The sequence below is a fragment of the Aquarana catesbeiana genome, linkage group LG06, assembly GCF_042186555.1.
Source record: "Aquarana catesbeiana isolate 2022-GZ linkage group LG06, ASM4218655v1, whole genome shotgun sequence".
Classification (NCBI taxonomy): Eukaryota; Metazoa; Chordata; class Amphibia; order Anura; family Ranidae; genus Aquarana; species Aquarana catesbeiana.
Genome location: NC_133329.1, coordinates 72,892,472 through 72,920,202, shown reverse-complemented (window position 1 = coordinate 72,920,202; position 27,731 = coordinate 72,892,472). Strand labels below are relative to the sequence as shown.

The following is a 27,731-nucleotide window of genomic DNA, read 5'->3' as shown; positions in this document are numbered from 1 at the left end:
TCGTCACTGGAAATGGTATTCCTGTGCAAAATATCCCCTCACCTCTTTTTCCAGTGACAACTAAAAAATATAATTTTTCATCACTTTCTATCTCAGTAATAATGCTCACCGGGACAAAAATAGAAGGTGAGTCTCCCCAATAGGGCCCAGACAGCAGGACAATTGTGACACAGGTGGGTTCTAATCCTTCCTTATAATATCTAAAAAAAAGGCTAAACGAATTCTAATAAAAATTGTATATATCAGGTCCTGCTATAAGTGTGTATATTCTTAAAAACAAAATGCTATATTGGTTTTTGAAATACAGAAAAGCTGCTCAAGTATAAATATGAATGGTTCTGTTTTGTTGTGTATATCCTGCATTGTCATAGCTGTATAGATTGTAGTACCTGTTATACTCAGATCTCGGTGTCCAGGCTCCATTAATGATTCGTGTGTCCAGGTCACCCGCACCGAGGACTTCAGAGACTTCCAAGGAATGACACACTCACTTATAGCATCAAATATTTTCTCATCATTGGTCTGAATAATTTTCTTGTTTGAAGATAAAATTGGAATGTTGAATTCTACATTACTCCATATTATACCAATGTTTTGAGGATAAAACTTCCTTAAAATGAGAGAACACACAGCACTCGGTCTGATTCAGAAGGGGTCACTTTTATATCTGTCTCCTGGGGGGCCACTGGAGGGCAAAAATAAAATAAGTAAATAATTCTGTTGCCAGCACATGTCCTGTCAGATAGAAATGTCCGGTACAGTATGTGAGATATCACCGGACTCACAATATGTGCCATAAACATGAGCAGTACTGTACAGAGACTCTGCCAGGAGTGTCATTTTCAGCATTTAACCCCTGGGACACCCATATATACTGTATATGTTTCCCCCATGCTGAGCTGTGCAAGTTTATTACAGATTTGAATGGGAATCATTCTTTCCTTGTCACACCCCACTGCAATTGCCAATCATCTGGCAGCACAGTGGCTAAGTGGTTAGCACTTCTGCCTGGCAGAACTAGAGTTGTCAGTTCAAATCCCAACCACAGCACTGCCTGCCTGGAGTCTGCATGTTCTCCCTGTGCCTGCATGGATTTCCTCCCACACTCCAAAGACATGTTGGTGTTCATTTCTATGATATCACCCCAAGGGCTAAATAAATTCATATCGTTTTCAGAATCCAAGCAGGTATCTTAAAATTCCTAACTGGATGACATTTAGTTTGTACAGCACAACATAACATATACAATTGTCTTTTATTCTGAATGTTTGTGATCACTTTGTTTCATCATTTTCTGCATTTCTGTGCTTCTTATCCCCTGCAGCATCTTTGCAGCCACTTCCTCTCTACATGCTCTACAGCAATTGGGTGCATAACATTTCTTAGGGCAGGTTTCCTGATGGTGATAACTGTGGATCGTGCCTTTGAAATGACCACTTCTAGTCTTCATTAGGTGCTCCCTCCTAACAGGGTGACAACTAAGGATAAGCTCAGGTGTGTTCACAACCCGCACGTGCAGAGCCCGCCAGGAAGTCGGCACTGCACATCGCTAATCACAGGCAGTGAGACATTTCCCAATCTCTGCAGCCACAGATCGGGAAAATGTCTCACTGCCTGTGATTAGCGATGTGCAGTGCCGACTTCCTGGCGGGCTCTGCACGTGCGGGTTGCGAACACGCTTGAGCTCATCCTTAGTGACAACTAGACATGTGCAATTCGTTTAGTTCCAAATCAGTTTTTTAACAAATTTAGACAAATTCGTTAATTCAGAAATATCCGAATTTCTAATATTTCTAAATTTTCTGAATATTTGGAAATTTGAAAATGTGGAAATTCTGAAATTTGAAAATTCAAAATACGGAAATTCGAAAATTCGAAATTTCAGAAATCTGGAAATTCAGAAATTCAAAATTTTGGAAATTCGGAAATCCAAAAATAAGAATGAATCCAAAAATTCAAAAGAACAGAAATCAGAAAATAAGAACGAAAATCCAAAAACCCCCCAAAAAAAATCTGAAACAATAACTACCGTATTTATCAGCGTATAACACACTTTTTTCCCATGAAAATCCAATAGCTATAATTTAACAGTTAATTTATTTTAGTAAGTTAGTTATTATTTTGGATTCTTGGGTTTTCGATATTTCGGATTTTCGTATGTTCAAAATCCGAATTTTAAAATTTCCGAAAAACAAAAACAAAAAACGAATAAAACGAAAACAAAAACAAACACATTTTTTGGCAGTGCACATGTCTAGTGACAACACAGGAAAATAAATGGCAAACAGGGCTTTGTCAACCTGTAACTGGAGGTATCTTAATAAGGGTAGGATCGCTGAGAAAAGCTGCAGCATAACGTGAATTTAATCTCTGATTTAAAAATAAAATGCAGACAAGTAGAGTTTATATGACAGAAGAGACCCTAGTGATCTTTTGTGTCATAAATGCTTCTCAGCCTGTCAGTGGTAAAGGAGGTCCCGTAGCATAGGACTGCAGGGGATCAGCGCAGGGACAGCATGACATGTGCGGACTGCACAGTCACACTGTCTCACGCTGTTTCCCCTTTAAGAAAAGGGGGAGTGGAAAGCAGGGCAGGAAGTGCGGTTAGAGTAAGAGGAGGAAGAAGGGGGATGTGACATCAGTGGAGAGCGACGGGGAAAAGATTCCCACCCACCCTCCCTGGTGTGCTTAAAAAAAAAAAAAAAAAGGTGTAGACTATGGAGTCAGCTTGGGCAGTGGTTTGGGTCTGTGAGGAGGAGGAGATTTATGTTATGGTGATTTTACATGGTTGGTACCCATATGTAATATGGGCTTTGTTATGTACCTTCCGGTTACGAGGTGTTAACCAGGAAGGGGTAAAGTTAGGTCACTGGGGAAGGTTGTTTACTGTCTCACAGTCTGGGGGTTTGCGACTGGAGACCAATACGCTTTTAAGAAGTTTTTCGCAGTGACCTGTGGGTGGGTTCCCCTCCAAGACCCTAATAAGTACTGAGAAAGTTTATTATTAAAAAGGTATTTAAAAAGTTATTTAATATGTTATTTATATATTTTTTTATTTTGTTAATAAAAGGCCGTCAAGGCCATTTACTCCAGCACCTTGTCACGTCTTTTGTGGGGAGAATTGGAGGGGTTTGGAGTGTGTTTAAGGTGGGTGGCTAAGAAGACTGGGGGGGTTAAGTCCTTCACAGGTCATGTACTCTGAGTTGCAAACAACACAGTTTTGTGCCCTGATGAAGTGATTGCAGTGTACATACATAGAAGTGATGTTATCGAGGCCTGGATATTCAAGCAATCGAACAGATCGAACCTGAAAGGAAGACTGGGTGAAGATGGAAGTTTGACAGGTAAGTTTGGGCTTTGTTTGATGGGTTGGTTTGCCATAATGTGCTAATAATATGTGATGCATACTAGCACATTATGGCATAAACCTCCTGGGGGCTCTTTTAAAAAATATATATATATATATCAGAGGTTCCTTCTGCTTTAAAAAAATGAAATTGTTTTTGAAATTCCTGAGTAATTCGGTTTACATTTACTTTTATCAGCGAGGCTTTCTAAGAAGCCAACAAAGTTTTAATGTATGTATGGACAGCAGTAGGAATTCTTGTCAGGTATCTGATCAGTGACCAGCAATATAAAGAAATGCAGCTTGTTGCTTTACTTCAGGCTGCTCTTATCTCTCCAATGGAAGACATTGATATTGCTCTCAGTGAGAACTAGATGTCCTGTGTATTACTTTACTTTTAAACAAATGCTGTGCATTTGCACAACTTAGAAACAAGTTTTTTAGGTGGGAGATTTCAATGCTTAAAAAAATATATGGCATCCAGTTCTCTAGTGTATTTGCCGCTCTGGCATATGCATTTAGAAAATCATACATTTAGAAAATCATACATTTTTATCACACTCTCTTCTATAAATGCATTGTGTTTTTTGCATATCAAAACTTTGCTGTAATTTTGTGTTATTTTGAAAATTAATATCTATAAGAAGCTCACCGTTTACCCTTGGAGGTCCTGTACTTCGTTCTATTGGATATTCCAGGCTGGGATGTTCCACTCTGCAGATAAATTCCAGATCCTCCTTGTCTGATATCGGTGTGAAAGATAAGGAAGGGGAGCACTGATAGGAGTTATCAGCCATTCTCTCATGTCTTATATCAGGTATTTGGTAATTGTGTCTGTTCTGTGTACAGTCAGTCACAGCATCTCCCTTCTTCTCTATCCAAGTCACTGTTAGATTGTTTGAGAAATAACCAGAGATTGTACATCTAACTGTGATCTCCTGGTATAAGTGCAGAATGAATGGAGTTATTCCTTGAATTTTTGGCCGCCATGGGAAATCTATAGAATATTGAGTTGATCTTGTCAGTATCAAGAATATACACAGAGGTTACTTTACACAAAATACAACATTTGTGTTTGGACACTTTAAAAATGAAAATATGATAGATAGATGGATAACAGGATAGATAGATAACAGGATAGACAGATAACAGGATAGATAGATAGATAGATAGATAGATAGATAGATAGATAGATAGATAGATAGATAGATAGATAGATAGATAGATAGATAGATAGATAACAGGATAGATAGATAGATAGATAGATAACAGGATAGATAGATAGATAACAGGATAGATAGATAGATAGATAGATAGATAGATAGATAGATAGATAGATAGATAGATAGATAGATAGATAGATAGATAGATAGATAGATAGATAGATAGATAGATGAGAGGGAGAGAGAATACAGTTACAAAACATTCAATACAAGAGGGGCAAGGGTCCCAGATTGTGATTATATCATTAGCAGTAATCAGCATTGATTCATGAAGAATCGTTCTTGCCAAACCCATTAGCCTTCTATGAGGAGGTGAGTTGCCATCTAGATAAAGGAAGGCCCGTAGACGTGGTGTATCTGGATTTTGCAAAAGAATTTGCTACAGTTCTCCATAAACGTTTACTGTACAAAGTAAGGTCCATTGGCATGGACCATAGGGTGAGTACATGGACTGAAAACTGGCTACAGGGGCGAGTTCAGAGGGTGGTGATAAATGGGGAGTACTCAGAATGGTCAGGGGTGGAAATTGGGGCCCCCCACGGTTCTGTGCTGGGACCAATCCTATTTAATTTATTCATAAACGACCTGGAGGATGGGATGAACAGCTCAATCTCTGTATTTACGGATGATACTAAGTTAAGTGGGGCAATAACTTCTCCGCAGAATGTGGAAACTTTGCAAGAAGATCTGAACAAATTAATGGGGTGGGCAACTACATGGCAAATGAGGTTTAATGTAGAATAATGTAAAATCGTGCATTTGGGAGGCAAAAATATGAATGCAATCTACTCACTAGGGGGAGATCCTCGGGAAAATCTAGGATGGAAAAGAACCTGGGGGTCCTAGTGGATGATAGGCTCAGCAATGGCATGCAATGCCAAGCTGCTGCAAGCAAAGCAAACAGAATATTGACATGCATTAAAAAGGGGATCAACTCCAGAGATAAAGCAATAATTCTCCCAATCTACAAGACTCTGGTCCAGCCGCACCTGGAGTATGCTGTCCAGTTTTGGGCACCAGTCCTCAGGAAGGATGTACTGGAACTGGAGTCCAAAGAAGGGCAAAAAAAACTGATAAAGGTACTGGCGGACCTTAGTTATGAGGAAAGGTTGCGAGCACTGAATTTATTCTCTCTGGAGAAGAGATGCTTGAGAGGGGATATGATTTCAATGTACAAATACCGTACTGGTGACCCCACAATAGGGATAAAGCTTTTCCGTGAAAGGGAATTTAATAAGACACGCGGTCATTCATTAAAATTAGAAGAAAAACGGTTTAACCCTTTCATGACTAAGCCTATTTTTGACATTACAAGTTAAAATCCGTATTTTTTGCTAGAAAATTACTTGGAGCCCCCAAACATTATATATAAATTATTAGCAGAGAATCTAGAGAATAAGATGGCGATTGTTGCAATATTTTTTATCACACGGTATTTGTGCAGCGGTGTTTTAAACGCACATTTTTGGGAAAAGGGACACTTCCATGAATTTAAAAAAAAACAAACAGTAAAGTTAGCACAATTTTTTTTGTATAATGTGAAAGATGATGTTACGCCGAGTAAATAGATACCAAACATGTCATGCTTTATAATTGCACGTACTCGTGGGATGGCGACAAACTACGGTACCTAAAAATCTCCATAGACGACATTTTAAATTTTTTTTCCGGTTACCAGGTTAGAGTTACAGAGGAGGTCTAGTGCTATAATTATTGCTCTCGCTCTGACGATCGCGGCAATACCTCACATGTGTGATTTGAACACCATTTACATATGCAGGCGCGACTTCCCTATGCGTTTTCTTTGCTGCGCGAGCTCGCAGGGACGGGGGCGCTTTAAAAAAAATATTTTTTTCTTATTTATTTTAATTATTTTTATTTTTAGAAATTGTGTTTTTTTAAAAAAAAGTTTTTGATCACTTTTATTGCTGTCACAAGGAATGTAAACATCCCTTGTGACAGTAATAGGTGGTGACAGGTACTCTTTATGCAGGGATCGGGGGTCTTTTAGACCCCTGATCCCTCCTTTGCACTTCACAGTATTCAGATCGCCGAAAATGGCGATTCTGAACACTATATTTTTTTTAAAACCGGCGCCATTGGCAGCCGAGTAAATGGGAAGTGACATCATGATGTTGCTTCCACGTTTACAATTAGAAGGCTGGAATGAAGCCGTGCACGGCTTCATTCCAGACTGTTAGCAGCCGCCGGAGGCGGCGGATCATCGATCGGGCCTCCCGGTGGATCGGCGGTGGGAGAGGGGGGTCCCCTCCCGCTCCTCCGGTATAACAGCCGAGCGGCTTTTAGCCACATCGGTTGTTATACATGGATAGCCAATCACCCGCTTTACAACATGGTATTGGGATGATGCCTGCAGCTGCGGGCATCATCCCGGTATAACCCCGGAAAGCAGAGTACGCACATCTGCGTACGCTCGGCGGGAAAAGGTTAACCTTAAACTGCATAGAGGGTTCTTTACTGTAGGAGTGGTTAGGATGTGGAATTCTCTTCCACAGGCAGTGTTTTCAGCAGGGACCATTGATAATTTCAAAAAACTATTAGAAAGGCACCTGAATGACCACACCATACAGGGATATACAATGTAATACTGACATAAAATCACACACATAGGTTGGACTTGATGGACTTGTCTTTTTTCAACCTCGCCTACTATGTAACTATGTAATCCCATATGTGTTGGAATTACAATGGGAAACAAAGCTAGCAACTGCTCCAAGGGTGGCCATCCCAAATAATGAGCACATCGTCAATATAGCGCCCGTAATATACTAGATGCCTAGCAAAGGGGTTCTTGGACCAGATGTTTTGTTTCTCCCAGAACCCTTTAAACAGATTAGCATAGCACGGTGCAAAGTGAGCACCCATAGCTGTGCCAGATATTTGTCTAAGGAATAATCCATTGAACTGAAAATAGTTCCTCCCTAGGGAAAAACGGGTGCAAGAACAAATATTCTTTTTGGGGATGTCGCTACCAGCTTTGCACATCTAGAGAGTGACATTTTTTGCCCATTCTTCTTTGTAAAATAGCTCAAAAAATAGCTTTGTAAAATAGATGGAGAGCATCTGCGAACAGCAATTTTCAAGTCTGGCCACAGATTCGCAATTGGATTTAGGTCTGGACTTTGACTGGGCCATTCTAACACATGAATATGCTTTGATCTAAACCATTCCATTGTAGCTCCGGCTGTATTTTTAGGGTCGTTGTCCTGCTGGAAGGTGAACCTCTAAGATTGCCCTGTATTTGGCTCCATCCATCTTCCCATCAGCTCTGACCAGCTTCCCTGTCCCTGCTGAAGAAAAGCATCCCCACAACATGATGCTGCCAACACCATGTTTCAGAGTGGGGATGGTGTGTTCAGAGTGATGTGCAGTGTTAGTTTTCCGCCACACATAGCGTTTTACTTTTAGGTCAAAAAGTTAAATTTTGGTCTCATCTGACCAGAACACCTTCTTCCACGTTTGCTGTGTCACCCACATGGCTTATCGCAAACAGGATTTCTTATGGCTTTCTCTCAACAATGGCTTTCTTCTTGCCACTCTTCCATAAAGGCCAGATTTGTGGAGTGCAGGACTAATAGTTGTCCTGAGGACAGATTCTTCCACCTGAGCTGTGGATCTCTGCGGCTCCTCTCGGGTTACCATGGGCCTCTTGGCTGCTTCTCTGATGAATGCTCTCCTTGCCCGGCCTATCAGTTTAGGTGGACGGCCATATCTTGGTAGGTTTGCAGTTGTGCCATACTCTCTCCATTTTCCGATGATGGATTAAACAGTGCTCCATGAGATGTTCAAAGCTTGAGATATTTATTTATAACCTAACCCTGCTTTAAACTTCTCCACAACTTTATCACTGGCCTGTCTGGTGTGTTCCTTGGCCTTCATGATTCTGTTTGTTCATTAAGGTTCTCTAACAAACCTCTGAGGGCTTCACAGAATAGCTGTATTTATACTGAGATTAAATTACACACAGGTGGGCTCTATTTACTAATTAGGTGACTTCTGAAGGCAATTGGTTCCACTAAATTTTAGTTAGGGGTTTTAGAGTAAAGGGGGACTGAATACAAATGCACGCCACACTTTTCAGATATTTAATTGAAAAAAAATGTTAAAACCATTTTATCATTTTTCTTCCACTTCACAATTATGTGCCACTTTCTGTTGGTCTATCACATAAAATGCCAATAAAATACATTTACGTTTTTGGTTTTACCATGACAAAATGTAGAAAATGTCAAGGGGTGTGAATACTTTTTCAAGGCACTGTATATATACAGTATACTGTATATATGTGTATGTATTTCTTTCCTCACCTGGATCTTGTAGAGATATCTCTCTGTATTCTGGACTCCCCATGGATGGATGGTCCCATGCCACTCTGAATCTGAATTGTGGGTTCTCACAAAGATTTCCAGGGATTGTACACTGACTGGTGACAGTAAATGTGCCATCTGGATTATCACTGATTGCCTCCATTGATTGCTTTTTCTCTTGGGTTGGTCCATAGATCCAAGTGACATTTATACCTTTCGGGTAAAAGCTGGAAAGGCTGAAAGATGCCACTATATCTCCTGAGTCATTAATGGGTAGTTGTATGGACTGCTGGATTTCGGGCTTAGCTGTGAAGAGAAAAATGTAATTAACTATAAACAACCAAGCCCCCTGTGAAAACAATAATATTAAAAATGTGTATAGCTGCTTTAATAAACACCAAAGTGTCAGAAATTGAACAAATACAATATATCAAAACTAGTACTGTATGGAAAACAAATTACATTTTTTAATAAAAAGTAATTAATTAAAAAAAAAACAAAAAAAACTAGTAACAAATAGGTATCCTTAATGCTCACGCCCTCTGCACGAGGAACACCTCCACCGCGCCAAATGGCACCCCAATAAACTTAAAAAAAAACTGAATAAATACACACTAGTGACAGTGATTAGATAATACTAAAATAGTGAACACAGATATTATAGAGCTGCCCCCTTAGAATCACAATATAAATCAATAAGTAATTTAGTCCTAAATATCGGTTAAAGACCAAAAATGGTAGACCGACATGTAGGATAAATAGAAGGCGCTCAGAGATAATCTAGATATACCTTGCAGTATACAGTGATGGTGGCGACCTCTATTTGGTCAATAAGCTATCTGGGTGTAAATAATAAAGGTATACTTTACAGTGTACAATAGTGGTGATACCCTCTAATAGTGAATCAATCACCTAAGTGTAGCACACCTCCATTATTCAATAAGTTAATAAGTTACCTGGGTGTAAACAATATAGGTACACTTTGCAGTGTACAATAGTGGTGACACCCTCTATTAGTGAATCAATCACCTAAGTGTAGCACACTGAATTGACAGTGAACCACGAAAGTATATAAACCTGTAAACATAAAGTAAAACATTCAAATATATAGTGTGACCATATGAATTAATACACACATATAAATGTGACAGCAACTAAGAAAATGAACACGTGCAAATATTTCAATTCATGCTGCAAAAGTTAGAAACTCCATATACAGTCCATGAATGAAAACAGCCTCCAAACAGGCTGCAAGTGATAAAAAATAGTGACGATATGAATCAAATGTCCCACACAGATGATTCCTCAGTGATAAATGTCAAATGATGAGTAACTTCGTGCTTCTTCCACCTCACCAACGTGCCAGTGAATCACACTCTCCAGACATACACTCACCGAAATATAATGCCAGCATTCTCATGCAAGGCAAAACAAGCTCTCTTTACCACACTCCAGGGTAAATAGTGTATACGAGATTCACAACGATGGTATTCAATGGATCCACATAAAAGAAAATAAATGCTCCAATAGTGTAATTCAGCAACAACAATTTATTAAAATCACTGCAATCCTCACACATAGCACTCACATTGTGTAAAAGTAAAAAAGGCACAGAACGTGTAATCAACAGCAAGCCTCAACTTTGTGGATAAACAATAACCAATGGTCACGGCGGACCCGAGGTGTACAGATGCTGGGTATGCTCTCACCCCTCCCTCGGGATACCTCCATCCCTCCGTGCGCTCGTAATCCTATCCTCCTGTGTGGCCAACAGCATGTACGTCACAGCTCACAGCCACGCCCCCGACATGTTTCATCATGAATAGACTTCTTCATGGGATTCCAGTCGGCTGTGTCTAAAACATGGACCAAATACAAACAACATGCGAAGGTGGTTAAAGGCAAGCATACTGGTAGACCAAGGAAGATATCAAAGCGTCAAGACAGAAAATTTAAAGCAATATGCCTTGAAAACAGAAAATGTACAACAAAACAAATGAGGAACAAATGGGAGGAAACTGGAGTCAACATCTGTGACCGAACTGTAAGAAACCACCTAAAGGAAATGGGATTTACATACAGAAAAGCTAAAAGAAAGCCATCTCTAACACCTAAACACAAAAAAACAAGGTTACAATGGGCTAAGGAAAGGCAATCGTGGACTGTGGATGATTGGATTTCTGTCTTGACGCTTTGATGTCTTCCTTGGTCTACCAGTATGCTTGCCTTTAACCACCTTCCCATGTTGTTTGTATTTGGTCCATGTTTTAGACACAGTCGACTGTGAACAACCAACATCTTATGCAACACTGCGTGATGATTTACCCTCTTTAAGGAGTTTGATAATCCTCTCCTTTTTTTCAATTGACATCTCTGGTGTTGGAGCCATGCTTCATGTCAGTCCACTTGTTGCAACAGCTCTCCAAGGTGTGATCACTCCTTTTTACCTACATACTAACAAGCAGATTTAATCTGATGCAGGTGTTAGTGTTTGTAATGAAAATTTACAGGGCGATTCCATAATTTTTTCCTCAGAATTGAGTGATTCCATAATTTATTCCCTGTGCTTGTTCTATAAATCTAACTGTTACTGGCCACCACAATCATTTTTCTTGATTTCTTTTAGTGTTTCTTAAAGCCAGAAAGTTGCCATTTGAAATGCCTTTAGTTTTTGGCCATGTCTGTGATCTGCTTTTTTTTCTACAACAAACAACTGAAGGAACATCCTCAGGGACTGGTGATTCCATAATTTTTGCCAGGGGTTGTATTACAGCCATATATTGCAACCAAGAACCAGGCGAGACTAGCTCAGTTACAAAACTGGAACACACTTTATTTGAAACTCAGACACTCCTTTTATATCCCATAGAAGGACACCCCTCCTGATCATATAACCGTAACATAATACAATTGACATATACTATAAACATTATAGTATATGTCAGTTGAAAAAATGGATGAAATGATGGGATTATTGCGGTGCCCAAAATTTTTTTGTACAAGAAGTAATTAGTTAAAATTAGGTTGATTTTATTACAAAAATGATTTTTAAAAAATCTAGTAAATGCATTTTATTTACAGTACAGGTACATATAAGAGCATATACATATATGTTATGTTATCGCCTCCCACTTCCTGCCCATTCCATCTATCCCAACGCCACTCTCCATCTGTATGCCCTGCCCCTGGAGGCGTATGTTGGACATATACCGTCCTCCCGTGCCTCCGGAGGATCACAAGGCATCCTGGGTGTTGTAGGCAACCGCAGGAGTTACTGCGCAGGCGCACGGGCCGCTTCTCGTCCGCTCCTGATTGGCTGAAAGGTTTGTCCAATTAGGTGGGGGGCTTTAAATATGTGTAGTAATTGTCCGTGTTTGCGGACATACCGGGACACTCCACTGATTGTACTGAACATCAAGGTATATTTGCTACATGATTCTCTACATGTAGGGACTAGATATCATGGTACTTAGTCACTCTATCATTTTATTTAGGCATTTTGGCTGTATTCTCTCGGTCTATACACCACAGTGGATGTGATATATTACACATTTCAATCACAACTAATGCTCCATTGTGCAGCACCTGATCTCCCTATCAGCAGTTTAGTCTCAGCTGATTCAACAGATAGGATTTTTAGTGAGCCTGCTCTAGATGATCATTCATTTTCTTTTGTTGCTTCCTTTACCTTTGTTGCTGCTGGCAATCATTATATATACTTTCTTTTCTATTTTATTTAGTTTTGTTAAATCCCCAGATTTACCAGCAGCAGTGACTGACTTACCCTCTTCGATCTCTTTAGCGTCCCGGTTCTATCTCATTATTTATATATTTTGCTGTTGGTGAGTTTGAGGACCTCTTTTGTTCCCTATTTTTCCCCCTTACTATTATGAACCGAGGTATAGAGCCGTATTTAATTATATATTTTTACAGTTATCATTCAGGACTCCTCACTAAGCCCCCTGCAGCCACACTAAGGTAGCGGGGAGCTGGCCCCCACTTCGGAGGTTCTTTGTGTGGCCCCTTGTTGGTCCCCTGGGCAGGTATGTGCGATTCACAGTTGACACCACTTTTCATCTTGGCTGGGATCTGTTGATTGGGCACCACTGCGTAGTTTCCATGTACTTCTGTTGGTGGTTCGCATGACATTGCTCTGTTATTTGCATGTACTATACACTTGATTACTAATTTTAATTCTTTTTTGTAGAATTACAACCTACCTTATCCCCTGAAGAAGCCAATGTTTTGGCGAAACTAGTAGGGATTTATTCCATTCCTTCACTGGTTGTAACATATGTATATGCTCTTATATGTACCTGTACTGTAAATTAAATGCATTTACTGGATTTTTTAAAAAATAATTTTTGTAATAAAATCAACCCAATTTTAACTAATTACTTCTCGTACAAAAAATTTTTGGGCACCGCAATAATCCCATCATTTCATCCATTTTTTTCAGCTACTTTTTGGGATGAGATGCCTTATTTAATTAAAGACACACACACCACCAACTCCGAACCTTTTTCTCAGTATATGTCAGTTGTTGTAATTGTTGTTGTATTATTAATTAGCCACCTGGATGACTCAGAGGTCTCATTACAGGTCAGACTTGCCGACTTCAAGCTCAGAAGGTACAATAAACATTAAAATAAGTATAAACACAGAACAACTTCAGACAATAGCAGGAGACCCCAGTAGAAGACTGTTTGCCTTCTGCATTGAACTGAGACCAATGTGACCAGCTCTTTCAATTAACATATATAGTTCAGAATCAAAGTAACGAGGAATAGTCTTTATATATTTCCTGGGAGTTTTTGTGGATAAATATTACTGTCCCATCTGAAGTAGTCCAAACCACATTCTCAGTGTCCATTAAGTGGTGGTCCATCATTAGAGAATGATCTGCTCTTTCCCTGGGCCAAAGGTAATGGGTAAGAGGCTTGCTTCTAGTCCTCTCCAGAAGCCCCTATCTTGGTTAGGTCTGTCACAGATGTCATTTACACAAAGCGCTTATTACTGTTCTAGTAATAGACAGCATATCCCATATGCCTGGTGAGTGTGTATTTTTACCATAGGTGAAGGATTGGCACTACGGGTGTTTCCAAGCGTTGGGTGAAGGCTGAAGTGGATTACTTTTATGTTTTACAACCCTAACAATCTTAACTGTGTTTATTTTTGTTGTTTTGAAACTTCATTTTATGTTCACATTTTTGTGGACACTATTGTTATTTTAGCGCTGCATTTTTGTTATAATTTAATCCTCTCAGAGCCACTGAACTCTCATAGCAGGAATATTACAAGGAGAACCTGCCCATAGTGTAAAAACGTTTTATTTGAATAAAAAGTCACTAAAATTGCACGTACACCATAAACATGAGGTCTAATATTCGCTGTGTAACAACGGGAAGTGCCGCTGGTTCCACAGTGTGCGTTTCCAACAGGAGCAGAATTGACATACCAGAAGTCCCACCCTGTGTGTTTACACCTTTATTCATAGATGTGCAACATCCTCAGTAGCAGGAAGTCACATCCATAACCTTCCAACAGCCAACAACTAAACAATGGAACCACCCACTGTACCCAAATCATTATTGGCCATCTTAACACCAATGGAACATTATTAATATGCCAATAACCATATATAAAAACCACTATATTTCCAAAAAACTCATTAATATTTGCCAGCTAAGAAACGTAATAGTGCTCAAGCATATATAAGTCGAAATATATACCTACTTCACTCTAATATCACTTTTATCCCGGTGATATATGTATCTTGTGGAATAATAGAGATATAGCAAAAAATATATAAAATAATGACCAATGCTCCATTGTTGTCTAAAAACTATAATACATAATCTATATAATTGTGATTATTTTATATCCCCCTAAAAAAACATACCTCATAAAACTGGTAGAACACAAATTGATAATTCGATAAAAAGAAATTCAAATCAATATTAATGTTTAACCGCTTGCCGACCTGCGGCAAGGTGGCACGATCCTGCAAATCGCTGTAGGTGTACATCGGCTCAGGAACTCGCTTCTGTGGGCCAGCGGGGGAGCCAATCAGTGGGTCCGGCAAACTCAATGTCCGCCGGCCACACTCAATCCTTCCCCGCAGTGACAGAACGAGGATCTTCCTGTGTAAACAAGGTAGATCTCTGTTCTGACAGGGGAGATCACACAGATCCTGTCTTTCTGCTAAGCAGGAAGATGGATCTGTTTCTCCAGTCACTCAGTCCCCCATACAGTTAGAAAACACCCGCAGGGAACACATTTACCCTCTTGATTGCTCCTGATGTTAAAGGAGTTGTATACATTTTTTTTTTTTCTTTTTAAATAACAAACATGTCATACCTTCCTCCACTGTGCAGTTCCTTTTGCACAGAGTGGCCCCGATCCTCGTCTTCTGGGATCCCTCGGTGGCTGTCTCGGCTCCTTCCCGCAAGAGCTAACCCCCCTCTGCAAAGCGCTCTCCCAAGGGGGTTAGCTTGCGGGCGCGCTCCCGTGTGATACAGTCGGCGGCCATAGCCGCCAAGTGTATCACTCGGCCCCGGCCCCGGCACACCGCGTCATTGATTTGATTGACAGCAGCGGGAGCCAATGGCTACGCTGCTATCAATCATCCAATGAAGAGCCTACAGGAGCTGGGGTTAAGCAACGTGGGATCGCACCCAACGGAAATTCGGGCTCAGGTAAGTAAAACGGGGGCTCAGGGGGGCCGGGGAGTGCATGGTGTTTTTTCACCTTAATACATAGGATGCAATAAGGTGAAAAAACATGAAGCTTTACAACCCCTTTAACCCCTTCCCTGCCAGCGTCATTAGTACAATAACAATGCATATTTTTTGGCACTGATCACTGTAATAATGTCACTGGTTCCCAAAAAAGTGTCAAAAATGTCAGGTGTCCGATCTATCTGCCGCAATGCCGCAGTCCTGCTAAAAATCACTGATCGCCGCCATTACTAGTTAAAAAAATAAAAATAAATATGACATAAATCAATCCCCTATTTTGTAGACGCAATAACTTTTGCGCAAACCAATCAATATACGCTTATTGCAATTTTTTTTAACCAAAAATATGTAACAGAATACATGTCGGCCCAAATTGATGATTAAATTCGTTTTTTTTTACATTTTTTTTTAGAAATGTTCTATAGCGGAAAGTAAAAAATTGTGTTTTTCTTTGAAAATTGTCAACTTTTTTTGTTTATAGCGCAAAAAATAAAAACCACAGAGGTGATCAAATACACCAAAACAAAGCTCTATTTGTGGGTAAAAGGGACATCAATTCTTGTTTGAGTACAGCATCGCACGACTGCGCAATTGTCAGTTAAAGCGACGCAGTGCCGTATCGCAAAAAAAATGGCCTGGTCAGGAAGTGGGTAAATCCTTCCTGGGTTGAAGTGGTTAAACCATCAGGATTTAAAGTGCATAGCTCATATATCCATCAGGTTTTGTTTTCAGACACAGCCTTTATCATATCAGTCCCTCTCCGGTGCCTTTGTCATATCAGTGGGACTACAAAAAATATCAGCATCAGCTTCCGCTGGCAAAATGCATGGCAAATGGATGTGGACTTGAAAAAAAACGTGTTTCTCTCAGACATTTTGTTGCTTCAACATTGCAGCCAGACATGGTCCTGTAATCCACAACAACCAAGCTGGAATATGTCGTGGACCTGATATTACCATGGAAAGATGGTGTTGAAGAGCTTACAAGGAAAAAAAGGCCAAGCTGCTCAGAATGTCAGGAAGTACAAGGTTTTCCCTGTATAATTGGGATGCAGCATCTACAATCAATATTCTTCTGAAGAAAAAAAAGGCAGCAATTGAATTTGGATTAAAAAGTAGAGAACTGAGTGTGGTGTACCTGGGACACCACTTATCATGTTTGAGCCCTCTGGAGGTGTAGTGAGTTCATCACGGAAACATCAAAGAAGAGGGCCCACTTGATGTCTCCAATGATGAACCTACCCTCCCCCCTTTTTTACCACTCCAATCCCAACTTCAAGAGTACCAACTTACAGTAGGAATCAAAACATCAAGCCCTATTAGTTCTATCAATGTGGCATCAGCCTCTCCTAAAGATCTGGAACTGCAAAATGCGTGGTTGTTTTGTCAGGGCTGGGCTCTCAGTCCTTCCTTCTCTGTGCTCCGGTTGCTCAGCCATTGGTTAATTGCCAGTACTCATCGTTCCACAGTGGCTCACCTGTTGATCATCTCCTGCTCATCGGTCAAGCCCACAGCCAGCCCCTTCTGGCTATTTAAACTGCCTGGTTTATTTCTTCAATGCCTTCACCTTGGTCAACATATCTAGAGACTCTCTGCTGTGTTCCTGTTGAAGACTTACCTGGCTGGCGTCCCTTCTGGTTCCTGATCCTGTCTGTTGCCTTTGACTACGCTGATCATTTTTTTAGTTATACGAGTGTTTATTTACATTGGAGATATCAAATTAACCACGTCAGCTCCAAAAGGTTTCACCCCCTTCATGACCAGGCCATTTTTTGTTATTTAGCACTTGGCAACTTTAACTAGGAATTGCGTGGGTATGCAACACTGTACACAAACAAAATTTATATCATTTTTTTCACACAAATAGAGCTTTCCTTTTGGTGGTATTTGATCACCACTGTGTTTTTCATTTTTGCGATATAAATGAAAAAAGACCAAACATTTTGGGAAAAAAATATATATATTTTATACTTTCTGCTATAAAACATATCCAATAAAAAAAACCTCTAATTTCTTCATAAATTATTGTCAAAATGTATTCTGCTGCATGTCTTTAGTGAAAAAAAATTTCCCAATAAGTGTTTATTGGTTTGCATGGAATTTTTTTTTTACACTGCTAATGGTGATGATTAGGGATGAGCCGAACTCCCCCCTGTTCGGTTCGCACCAGAACATGCGAACACCGTTAAAGTCTATGGGACACGAACATGAATAATCAAAAGTGCTAATTTTAAAGGCTTATATGCAAGTTATTGTCATAAAAAGTGTTTGGGGACCTGGGTCCTGCCCCAGGGGACATGGATCAATGCAAAAAAAAAGTTTTAAAAAGGGCCGTTTTTTCAGGAGCAGTGATTTTAATAATGCTTAAAGTCAAACAATAAAAGTGTAATATCCCTTTTAAATTTCGTAGCTGGGGGGTGTCTATAGTATGCCTGTAAAGGGGCGCATGTTTCCTGTGTTTAGAACAGTCTGACAGCAAAATGACATTTCGAAGGAAAAAAGCCATTTAAAACTACTCGCGGCTATTGCATTGCCGGTGTTCTGACGAGAAGTGTCCTCCTATCAGATAGTGTCCGCCCCGTACTGCGCAGGCGCAGCGCCTGCGCAGTACGGAGGAGAAGGAGATGCCGAAAGTGTCCGAAGTTGATCAGCTGACCACGGCGCTTGGGCACTTATTAGTGATGGCTGTGTAAGAGGGCCCCTCGCGGGCTCGCTTCACTCGCCACACTTCGGGCACGGCCTCACTGCGCGCGGCATCTATTTATTCTTACTCTATGTCCACTTGGATAGTAGCGAATGAACCTGGACACAGGGTAAGAATAAAAGCGCAGGAGCCGTGTGCAGCTGACGATCAGCTGTTGAACTTCGGAGACTTTCGGCTCTCGTTTGTCCTCTGTACTGCGCCTGCGCAGTACAGGGGGGACACTATCGGATGGGGGACAGTATTCGACAAGACACCGGTCCGACAATACACATAGAAGTTCATTGATAGAAACGGCATGGGAATTCCCCACAGGGGAACCCCGAACCAAAATTTAAAAAAAAAATGACGTGGGGGTCCCCCTAAATTTCATATCAGGCCCTTCAGGTCTGGTATGGATATTAAGGGGAACCCCGGCCAAAATGTAAACAAAAAATGACGTTGGGGTCCCCCTAAATTCCATACCAGACCCTTATCCGAGCACGCAACCTGGCAGGCCGCAGGAAAAGAGGGGGGGGGCAAGAGAGCGCCCCCCCTCCTGAACCGTACCAGGCCACATGCCCTCAACATTGGGAGGGTGCTTTGGGGTAGCCCCCCAAAACACCTTGTCCCCATGTTGATGAGGACATGGGCCTCATCCCCACAACCCTGGCCGGTGGTTGTGGGGGTCTGCGGGAGCTTATCGGAATCTGGAAGCCCCCTTTAACAAGGGGACCCCCAGATCCCGCCCCCCCCCCGTGTGAAATGGTAAGGGGGTACTTACCCCTACCATTTCACTAAAAAACTGTCAAAAATGTTAAAAATGACAAGAGACAGTTTTTGACAATTCCTTTATTTTAAATGCTTCTTCTTTCTTCTATCCTTCTTCTTCTTCTTCTTCCTCTGCCTCTTCTGGTTCTTCCTCCGGCGTTCTCGTCCAGCATCTCCTCCGCGGCATCTTCTATCTTCTTCTCCTCGGGCCGCTCCACACCCATGGCATGGGGGGAGGCTCCCGCTCTTCTCTTCATCTTCTTCTCTTCTTCATCTTCTTCTTTTCTTCTCCTCTTCTCTTCTTCTCCTCTTCAATTTCTTCTCCGGCCGCTCCACATCCATGCTGGCATGGAGGGAGGCTCCCGCTGTGTGACGGCGTCTCCTCGTCTGACGGTTCTTAAATAACGGAGGGCGGGGCCACCCAGTGACCCCGCCCCCCTCTGACGCACGGTGACTTGATGGGACTTCCCTGTGATGTCACGGGGAATGCCACAGGGAAGTCCCGTCATGTCCTGTGCATCAGGGGGGGGCGGGGTCACTGGGTGGCCCCGCCCCCCGTTATTTAAGAACTGTCAGACGAGGAGACGCCGTCACACAGTGGGAGCCTCCCTCCATGCCAGCATGGATGCGGAGCGGCCCGGAGAAGAAAATGAAGAAGAGAAGAAGATGAAGAAGAGAAGAAGATGAAGAGAAGAGCGGGAGCCTCCCCCCATGCCATGGGTGCGGAGCGGCCCGAGGAGAAGAAGATAGAAGACGCCACGGAGGAGATGCTGGACGAGAATGCCGGAGGAAGAACCAGAAGAGCCAGAAGAACCAGAAGAAGAAGGAGATGAAGGAAGAAAGAAGAAGCATTTAAATAAAGGAATTGCAAAAAATTGTCTCTTGTCATTTTTAAAATTTTTGACAGTTTTTTAGTGAAATGGTAGGTACCCCCTTACCATTTCACACAGGGGGGGCCGGGATCTGGGGGTCCCCTTGTTAAAGGGGGCTTCCAGATTCCGATAAGCCCCCCGCCCGCAGACCCCCACAACCACCGGCCAGGGTTGTGGGGATGAGGCCCTTGTCCTCATCAACATGGTGACAAGGTGTTTTGGGGGGCTACCCCAAAGCACCCTCCCAATGTTGAGGGCATGTGGCCTGGTACGGTTCAGGAGGGGGGGCGCTCTCTCGTCCCCCCTCTTTTCCTGCAGCCTGCCAGGTTGCGTGCTCGGATATAGGTCTGGTATGGATTTTTGGGGGGACCCCACGCCGTTTTAAAAAAAAATTTTGGCAGGGGTTCCCCTTAATATCCATACCAGACCTGAAGGGCCTGGTATGGAATTTAGGGAGACCCCCACATCATTTTTTTTTAAATTTGGGTTCGGGGTTCCCCTGTGGGGAATTCCCATGCCGTTTTTAATAATGAACTTCTATGTGTATTGTCGGACCGGCAATTCATTAATAGCCGCGAGTAGTTTTAAATGGCTTTTTTCCTTCGAAATGTCATTTTGCTGTCAGACTGTACTAAACACGGAAAACATGCGCCCCTTTACAGGCATACTATAGACACCCCCCAGGTACGAAATTTAAAGGGATATTACACTTTTATTGTTTCACTTTAAGCATTATTAAAATCACTGCTCCTGAAAAAACGCCCGTTTTTAAAACTTTTTTTTGCATTGATCCATGTCCCCTGGGGCAGGACCCAGGTCCCTGAACACTTTTTATGACAATAACTTGCATACAAACCTTTCAAATTAGCACTTTTGATTTATCCCATAGACTTTTAAAGGGTGTTCTGCGGCATTCGAATTTGCCGCGAACACCCCAAATTGTTCGCTGTTTGGCGAACTTGCGAACAGCCAATGTTCGAGTCGAACATGAGTTCGACTCGAACTCGAAGCTCGTTCCTAGTGATGATCAGTGACTTATAATGGGACTGCGATAGTGCGGTGGGCAATCTGACGCTAACTGATGCTGGGGGAGGAACTGACTAACTGCCACTGACATCACCAGTGACACTAATACAGTGATCAGTGCAATAATATACACTGCCACTGTACTAATGACACTGGCTGGGAAGGGGTTAATATCAAGTGCGATCAAAGGGTTAAATGTGTGCCTAATCATGATTAATGTGAGTAATATGTACTGCTTTTTACTAAATATCTCTTAATTTCTTATTCCTGCTTTGCAGGGATAATTAACAGATTGTTACCTCTGTACAGAGCCGTGTGTTAATTGTGAGTCAATCAGCGGGTCCAGGCCTTGAATCATCGGCTGGGATCTGCTGACAGTGACGGTGGGGGGGCCCTAAACCCGGGAAGCAGGTAGTGATGTACAGGTACATCGCTTTGCCTGCACAGGCCATCCGTCCGCAGTACATTGCGGTTGGGTGATCCGCAACTGGTTAAATAACCTGCTGGGTCTCATTTATTTACCCAATTTTCAGCCTCTATCATTGTGGAAGCTTTAATATCTGTCGTTATCCCTCCTGCCCTATGGTGTTGAATGCATTAATGCTTCCTAATCATATCTTACCACAGGGCCACCGCGCCACTCCCCTCCCTAATGGTATTTAAAGCACCCTGCTTAGTCTGTAATTGTGGAGCTGTATATACAGTATCTCACAAAACTGAGTACACCCCTCACATCTATGTAAACATTTTATTATATCTTTTCATGTGACAACACTGAAGAAATGATACTGCTACAATAAAAGTAGTGAGTGTACAGCTTGTATAACAGTGTAAATTTGCTGTCCCCTCAAAATAACTCAACACACAGCCATTAATGTCTAAACCGCTGGCAACAAAAGTGAGTACACCCCTAAGTGAAAATGTCCAAATTGGGCCAAATTAGCCATTTTCCCTCCCCGGTGTCATGTGAATCATTAGTGTTACAAGGTCTCAGGTGTGAATGGGGAGCAGGTGTGTTAAATTTGGTGTTATGGCTCTCACTCTCTCATACTGGTCACTGTAAGTTCAACATGGCACCTCATGGCAAAGAACTCTCAGAGGATCTGAAAAAAAAGAATTATTGCTCTACATAAAGATGACCTAGGCTATAAGAAGATTGCCAAGACCCTGAAACTGAGCTGCAGCATGGTGGCCAAGACTATACAGTGGTTTAACAGGACAGGTTCCACTCAGAACAGGCCTCGCCATGGTCGACCAAAGAAGTTGAGTGCACATGCTCAGCGTCATAACCAGAGGTTGTCTTTGGAAAATAGACATATGAGTGCTGCCAGCATTGCTGCAGAGGTTGAAGGGGTGGGGGGGTCAGCCTGTCAGTGCTCAGACCATATGCTGCACACTGCATCAAATTGGCCTGCATGGCTGTCGTCCCAAAAGGAAGCCTCTTCTAAAGATGAGGCACAAGAAAGCCCGCAAACAGCTTGCTGAAGACAAGCAGGCTAAGGACATGGATTACTTGAATCATGTCCTGTGGTCTGATGAGACCAAGATAAACTTATTTGGTTCAGATGGTGTCAAGCGTGTGTGGTGGCAACCAAGTGAGAAGTACAAAGACAAGTGTGTCTTGCCTACAGTCAAGCATGGTGGTGGAAGTGTCATGGTCTGGGGCTGCATGAGTGCTGCCGGCACTGGGGAGCTACAGTTCATTGAGGGAACCATGAATGCCAACATGTACTGTGACATACTGAAGCAGAGCATGATCCCCTCCTTTCAGAGACTGGGCCACAGGTCAGTATTCCAACATGATAACAACCCCAAACACACCTCCAAGACAACAACTGCTTTGCCAAAGAATCTGAGGGTAAAGGTGATGGACTGGCCAAGCATGTCTCCAGACCTAAACCCTATTGAGCATCTGTGGGGCATTCTCAAACAGAAGGTGGAGGAGCGCAAGGTCTCTAACATCCACCAGCTCGGTGATGTCATCATGGAGGAGTGGAAGAGGACTCCAGTGGCAACCTGTAAAGCTCTGGTTAACTACATGCCCAAGAGGGTTAAGGCAGTGCTGGAAAATAATGGTGGCCACGCAAAATATTGACACTTTGGGCCAAATTTTGACATTTTCACTTAAGGGTGTACTCACTTTTGTTGCCAGCGGTTTAGACATTAATGGCTGTGTGTTGAGTTATTTTGAGGGGACAGCAAATTTACACTGTTATACAAGCTGTACAATCACTACTTTACATTGTAGCAAAGTGTCATTTCTTCAGTGTTATCAAATGAAAAGGTATAATAAAATATTTACAAAAATGTGAGGGGTGTACTCACTTTTGTGAGATACTGTATGGTATTGAGTGTAGTTTTTGCTTTGATTGCTTTTTGTTTTTTTTTTCTCTCTGGCAGTGGTTTCCTCCACAGTTTTTTTTAATGTAATTTGAATATTCAATAAAAATAGAATGTATTAAAAATGAATAAATAAAAAATAACCTGGTGGGGTTTTGTTGAAAATATTTTGAGAATGGTGGGTTGTCAATAGGGCTGTATTAGTAGTTTTAGAGTGTGAAAATGAAATAGTTATATTTTCAAAATTGATGGTTGCCATATTTTTCACCAACCCCATGTACCTGAACCCAGCAGACTAAAATGTTACTTTAACCACTTCAATACTGAGTACTTATACCCCCTTCATACCCAGACCAATTTTCAGCTTCCAGCGCTCTCACAATTTGAATGACAATAACTCAGTCATGCAACACTTTACCCATATGAAATTTGCGTCCATATTTTCACACAAATAGAGCTTTCTTTTGGTGGTATTTAATCACTAGAGGGTTTTTTATTTTTTGTGCTATAAATAAAAAAAGACCGAAAATTGTGTGAAAAATGCCCTTTCCTTTGTTTCTGTCATAAAATTTTGCAAATTAGTAATTTTTCTTCATACATTTTGGCCAAAATGTATACTGCTACATATCTTTGGTAAAAATAACCCAAATTAGTGTATATTTGGTCTTTGTGAAAGTTATAGAGTCTACAAGCTATGGTGCCAATCACTGAAAATTGATCACACCTGATCACACCTGATGTACTGAATGTCTATCTCATTTCTTGAGACCCTAACAAGCCAGGAAAGTACAAATACCCCCCAAATGACCCCTTTTTGGAAAGTAGACAGTCCAAGGTATTTAGTAAGAGGCATGGTGAGTTTTTTGAAGTTATCATTTTTTCCCAAAATTCTTTGCAAAATGAAGGTTTTTTTATTTTATTTTACAAAATTGTCATATTAACAGGTTATTTCTCTCATAAAGCATATGCATACAACAAATTACACCCCAAAATAGATTCTGCTACTCCTCCTGAGTATGGCGATACCAATTATGTGAGACTTTTTCACAGCCAGCCAGGCCATATACAGAGGCCCAACATGCAGGGAGCACCATCAGGTGTTCTAGAGACATAAATTACACATCTAATGTCATGACGACCTATCACATTTTTTAAGGCCCTGGAGCACCAGGACATTGGAATTGCCCACAAAAAGAGGTCATTTTTTCCATTGGCGGCAGCGCTGGTACTGGGAATTGGATCCTGGTTGCTGGCAGGTGCCTGGTTTCCAGAGCACCATGCCCTTTTAGGAGGGACCCATTCTTCATCCGAATTGGCATTGGAATCTGATGAAAACTCCTCGCTGCTCTCATCACTCATGGAGAGGATCTGGAATGCCTCCTCACTGTTGTATACTCTTTTGGACATGACGCTGATGGCTGTGTGATAGGTGACGGTCACTGATGGGCTGTGTGATGGGTGACAGATGGGGGCAGGTGACGGTCACTGATGGGCTCTGCAACGGGTGACAGATGGCTGACAGGTGACAGTCACTGATGGGTGGCAGGTGATGGCAGTGTGACGGGCGATGGTCACTGATGGGTGACAGGCCACGGTTGGTGACGGGTGATGGTCTCTGATGGGTGATGGTTACTGACAGGTGACGAGTGATGGTAACTAGCAGGTAATAGTCACCGATGGGTGATGGTCACTGACAGATGATGGTCACTGATGGGTGAGGGTGACAGGCAACTGACACTGATGGGTGAGGGTGACAGGCCACGGTCACTGATGGGTGACGGGTGATGGGCGACAGGCCACGGTCACTGATGGGTGATGGGTGCACTGCTGACGGTCACTGATTGCAGTCTCTTATGCGACAGGTGCACTTTATGGAGTGACTGGTGACTGTTGGGTGACAGGTGGTGACAATGGGGGGGGGGTGATGTGACAAGTGTTGTGCTTGGTGCAGACACTACAGAACACAGATCTGTAACTCATTGCTCCTGACTCTTCTCTCCTCACACTGGAAACGGTGTGTGAGGAGGGAAGAGCTGGTAACAGTTAGTTGCCGGTCTGTGTTTACATTTAGTGATCGGCTATGAATAAATCACAGCCAATCACATGGTAAAAGCCGCCGGCCAATGGCTATTAACTACTGTCGGTGATGAGCATTGTTCCGGGGAACACGCCACCACCGACATGCATGCGCTGCGCGGGTACGATCGTGCGCATGCGCGTGTGCAATGGGGCAGTACCATTCGTTATCGGCCATTACCTGATCATGCACAATCCCTATTTGAATGAGACAACGTCATATGACGTTATCCCAGAATGAGATCCGCACCTCCCGTCTGTCATCTGACGGTGGTTAACTGGTTAAATGTTAGTTATTATGACCCCTATATATTTTACCTCGCCATTTAAAAACATCATAAATAGCTACATATCTTCTTGGCATTGATTCTGTCTCCGAATTCAAGTAAGGCCCCTTTCACACTACAGCGAGTTCAAAGTCGTGTGATATTGCCGCGATTTTACCACAATTTTGTGGCCGCGATTTCTGGGAATGCCTGTGTAAACTTGAGGTCTATGGACCTCAACTCGCGTCAAAGTTGGACCAAAGTAGTGCAGGGACTACTTTGAAGTCGGACCGACTTGAAGTCGCACATATATGAATGGTACTCATTGGAAATCATGGGGTACGACTTGTCATGTGACTTTGCAGTCCCAATTCACAGGACAAGTTGCACAAGTGTGAAAGGGGCCTAAGATACAAAGATCTGTTCCAGTTATTAGGTGAAACACTTGTTCTCTTTAATAAGTTCCATATTTTATATTCTCATTACCCATTAGTAGCTTTCTTAGATGCCACATTTTATTTCACATTTCCTATGTGTTTCACCAGTATACATGACTTTATTATTGTGGGAAATGTATTAAAGGGCTTCTTGTGATGAGTGGAAAACATATAACAATGACACATTTTTAGAATTAACAGTGTTTAGATGTGGAATACATTTGTTTTATTTATTATTTATACTCACCCAGCACATGTAAAGGTCCAGTTGTCTTCTCTATTGGTTCCTCCAGACTGGGATGGCTCACTTTACAGATGACCTCTGACCCCTGATCCTCTGGTGATGGGATGACCTCTAGAAGTTCTGTAAATGTAAATGTTTTATCCGGATGCTGAGATTTGCTGTTGGTAATTTTGTATTTCTCACTGGTAACTATATGAATGAGTTCTTCCTTTCCTTTTTCTTTCTTAAACCATTTCACAGTCAGCTTATCGGGGTAAAAGTGTGAGATTGTACATTGCAGTTGTGTCTGTTGGTTGATAAACAGTTCTGGTATTGTCTTCATCTCCACTTCTGGCCTTGATAGAAATTCTGGAAAAGATGATATCAAAGATATGATTTTTTTTGTGTGCAGTTAAAGTGTATGCAGAAATGTATGTAGAATTAGCCCAACTCTAGCCCAATCAATTTTTTGTTTTTAATACATTAGGAAATAATTAGATACTTTGTCAGGTTTTATTACTGGCTGCAACTTCATTTAGGAACTCTGTCCTCACATTTTAACCCTGTGACTCCAAGGCAAGAAATGAGATGAAAGGGTGTCACTATGACATCACAGACAGCAATAAAAACCTCCCGGAAATTCTACTAGGGTTTGCTGCTGCCTGTTTCCACACCAGAGAGATTTCACTATTAATCGCTGTCCCTGAATCATCCTCTGGGCAAGAAGTGAAAAGAAATCTCTCTAATTCAGACACTTCATCAATACAGGTAGTATCTGTCTTGGTAAAGAGTTGAAATATTATTGTAACTTCGGCCATTTGATCACGTTTCTCAGAGATCCTCTCTCCTGAACGATGGTGCGCTTTTTATATTTCTTTCAATGTTCTCCTTATAGTTGTATCACATATGCTTATACATACTATATGCTGTATATGTTCCCGTATGATTAGACGATTAGGTGAAGTGAGTTTAGTCTGTTGGCTTCTATCATCCAATCATGTGCAAGCAAAAATACTGTTTTTTTTTTTTTCCTTGCACATGATTGGGTATTCTTTTCAAATGAAGCTTTACCTCATTTACTAAGTTCTGGAGCAACTGCACTTGCAGAATGCAACTGCCTTTTACAAAGTGCACAGTCTATTTGCCTTTAGTAAATCAACCCCATAAAGTTTGGTGAAGGATAGTGAAATGAAGTGGTACCAAGGTACATTTACTAAAAAGTAAATTGTGATGTTAGTGTTACTAAACCCACAGCAGTATATGCAGTAAAGCATGTTTGTTATACTCACTGTGGAACCTAGAGGGTTAATCCTCTACATTGTGTAAAAAAGGCTGTTTGATCCCGTCTTCTCTGATCCTCCCCTACTTCCACTGTCCCCAAACCATCTCCTAATACAACAGAGC

General features: G+C 41.7%; 2 protein-coding genes across 2 annotated transcripts in view; both read right to left on the bottom strand.

Annotated features, from left to right (window-relative positions):
- Window positions 1-27,731, bottom strand: part of LOC141147985 (uncharacterized) — a 691,676-nt gene that overhangs the window by 54,329 nt on the left and 609,616 nt on the right. The gene's annotated exons all lie outside the window — the stretch shown is intronic.
- On the bottom strand, window positions 1,762-26,686 carry LOC141147362 (uncharacterized). The gene is made up of 4 exons (XM_073634600.1): window positions 26,352-26,686; window positions 8,898-9,203; window positions 3,999-4,343; window positions 1,762-1,802 (listed from the first exon to the last, which is right to left on the bottom strand). The coding sequence occupies exons 1-4, from the start codon at window positions 26,668-26,670 to the stop codon at window positions 1,762-1,764; spliced, it is 1,011 nt and encodes a 336-aa protein (XP_073490701.1). The 5' UTR covers window positions 26,671-26,686.

Excerpts from the sequence above, each read along its gene's own strand:
- LOC141147362 (XM_073634600.1), bottom strand. The coding sequence starts at position 26,670 with ATGAAGACAATACCAGAACTGTTTATCAACCAACAGACACAACTGCAA. Across the intron at positions 9,204-26,351 it reads TGGACCTTTACATGTGCTGG|CTAAGCCCGAAATCCAGCAG; the intron begins GTGAGTATAAAT and ends TTCTCTTCACAG. Across the intron at positions 1,803-3,998 it reads AGGACCTCCAAGGGTAAACG|AAAATTTAGAAATATTAGAA; the intron begins GTGAGCTTCTTA and ends CCAAATATTCAG.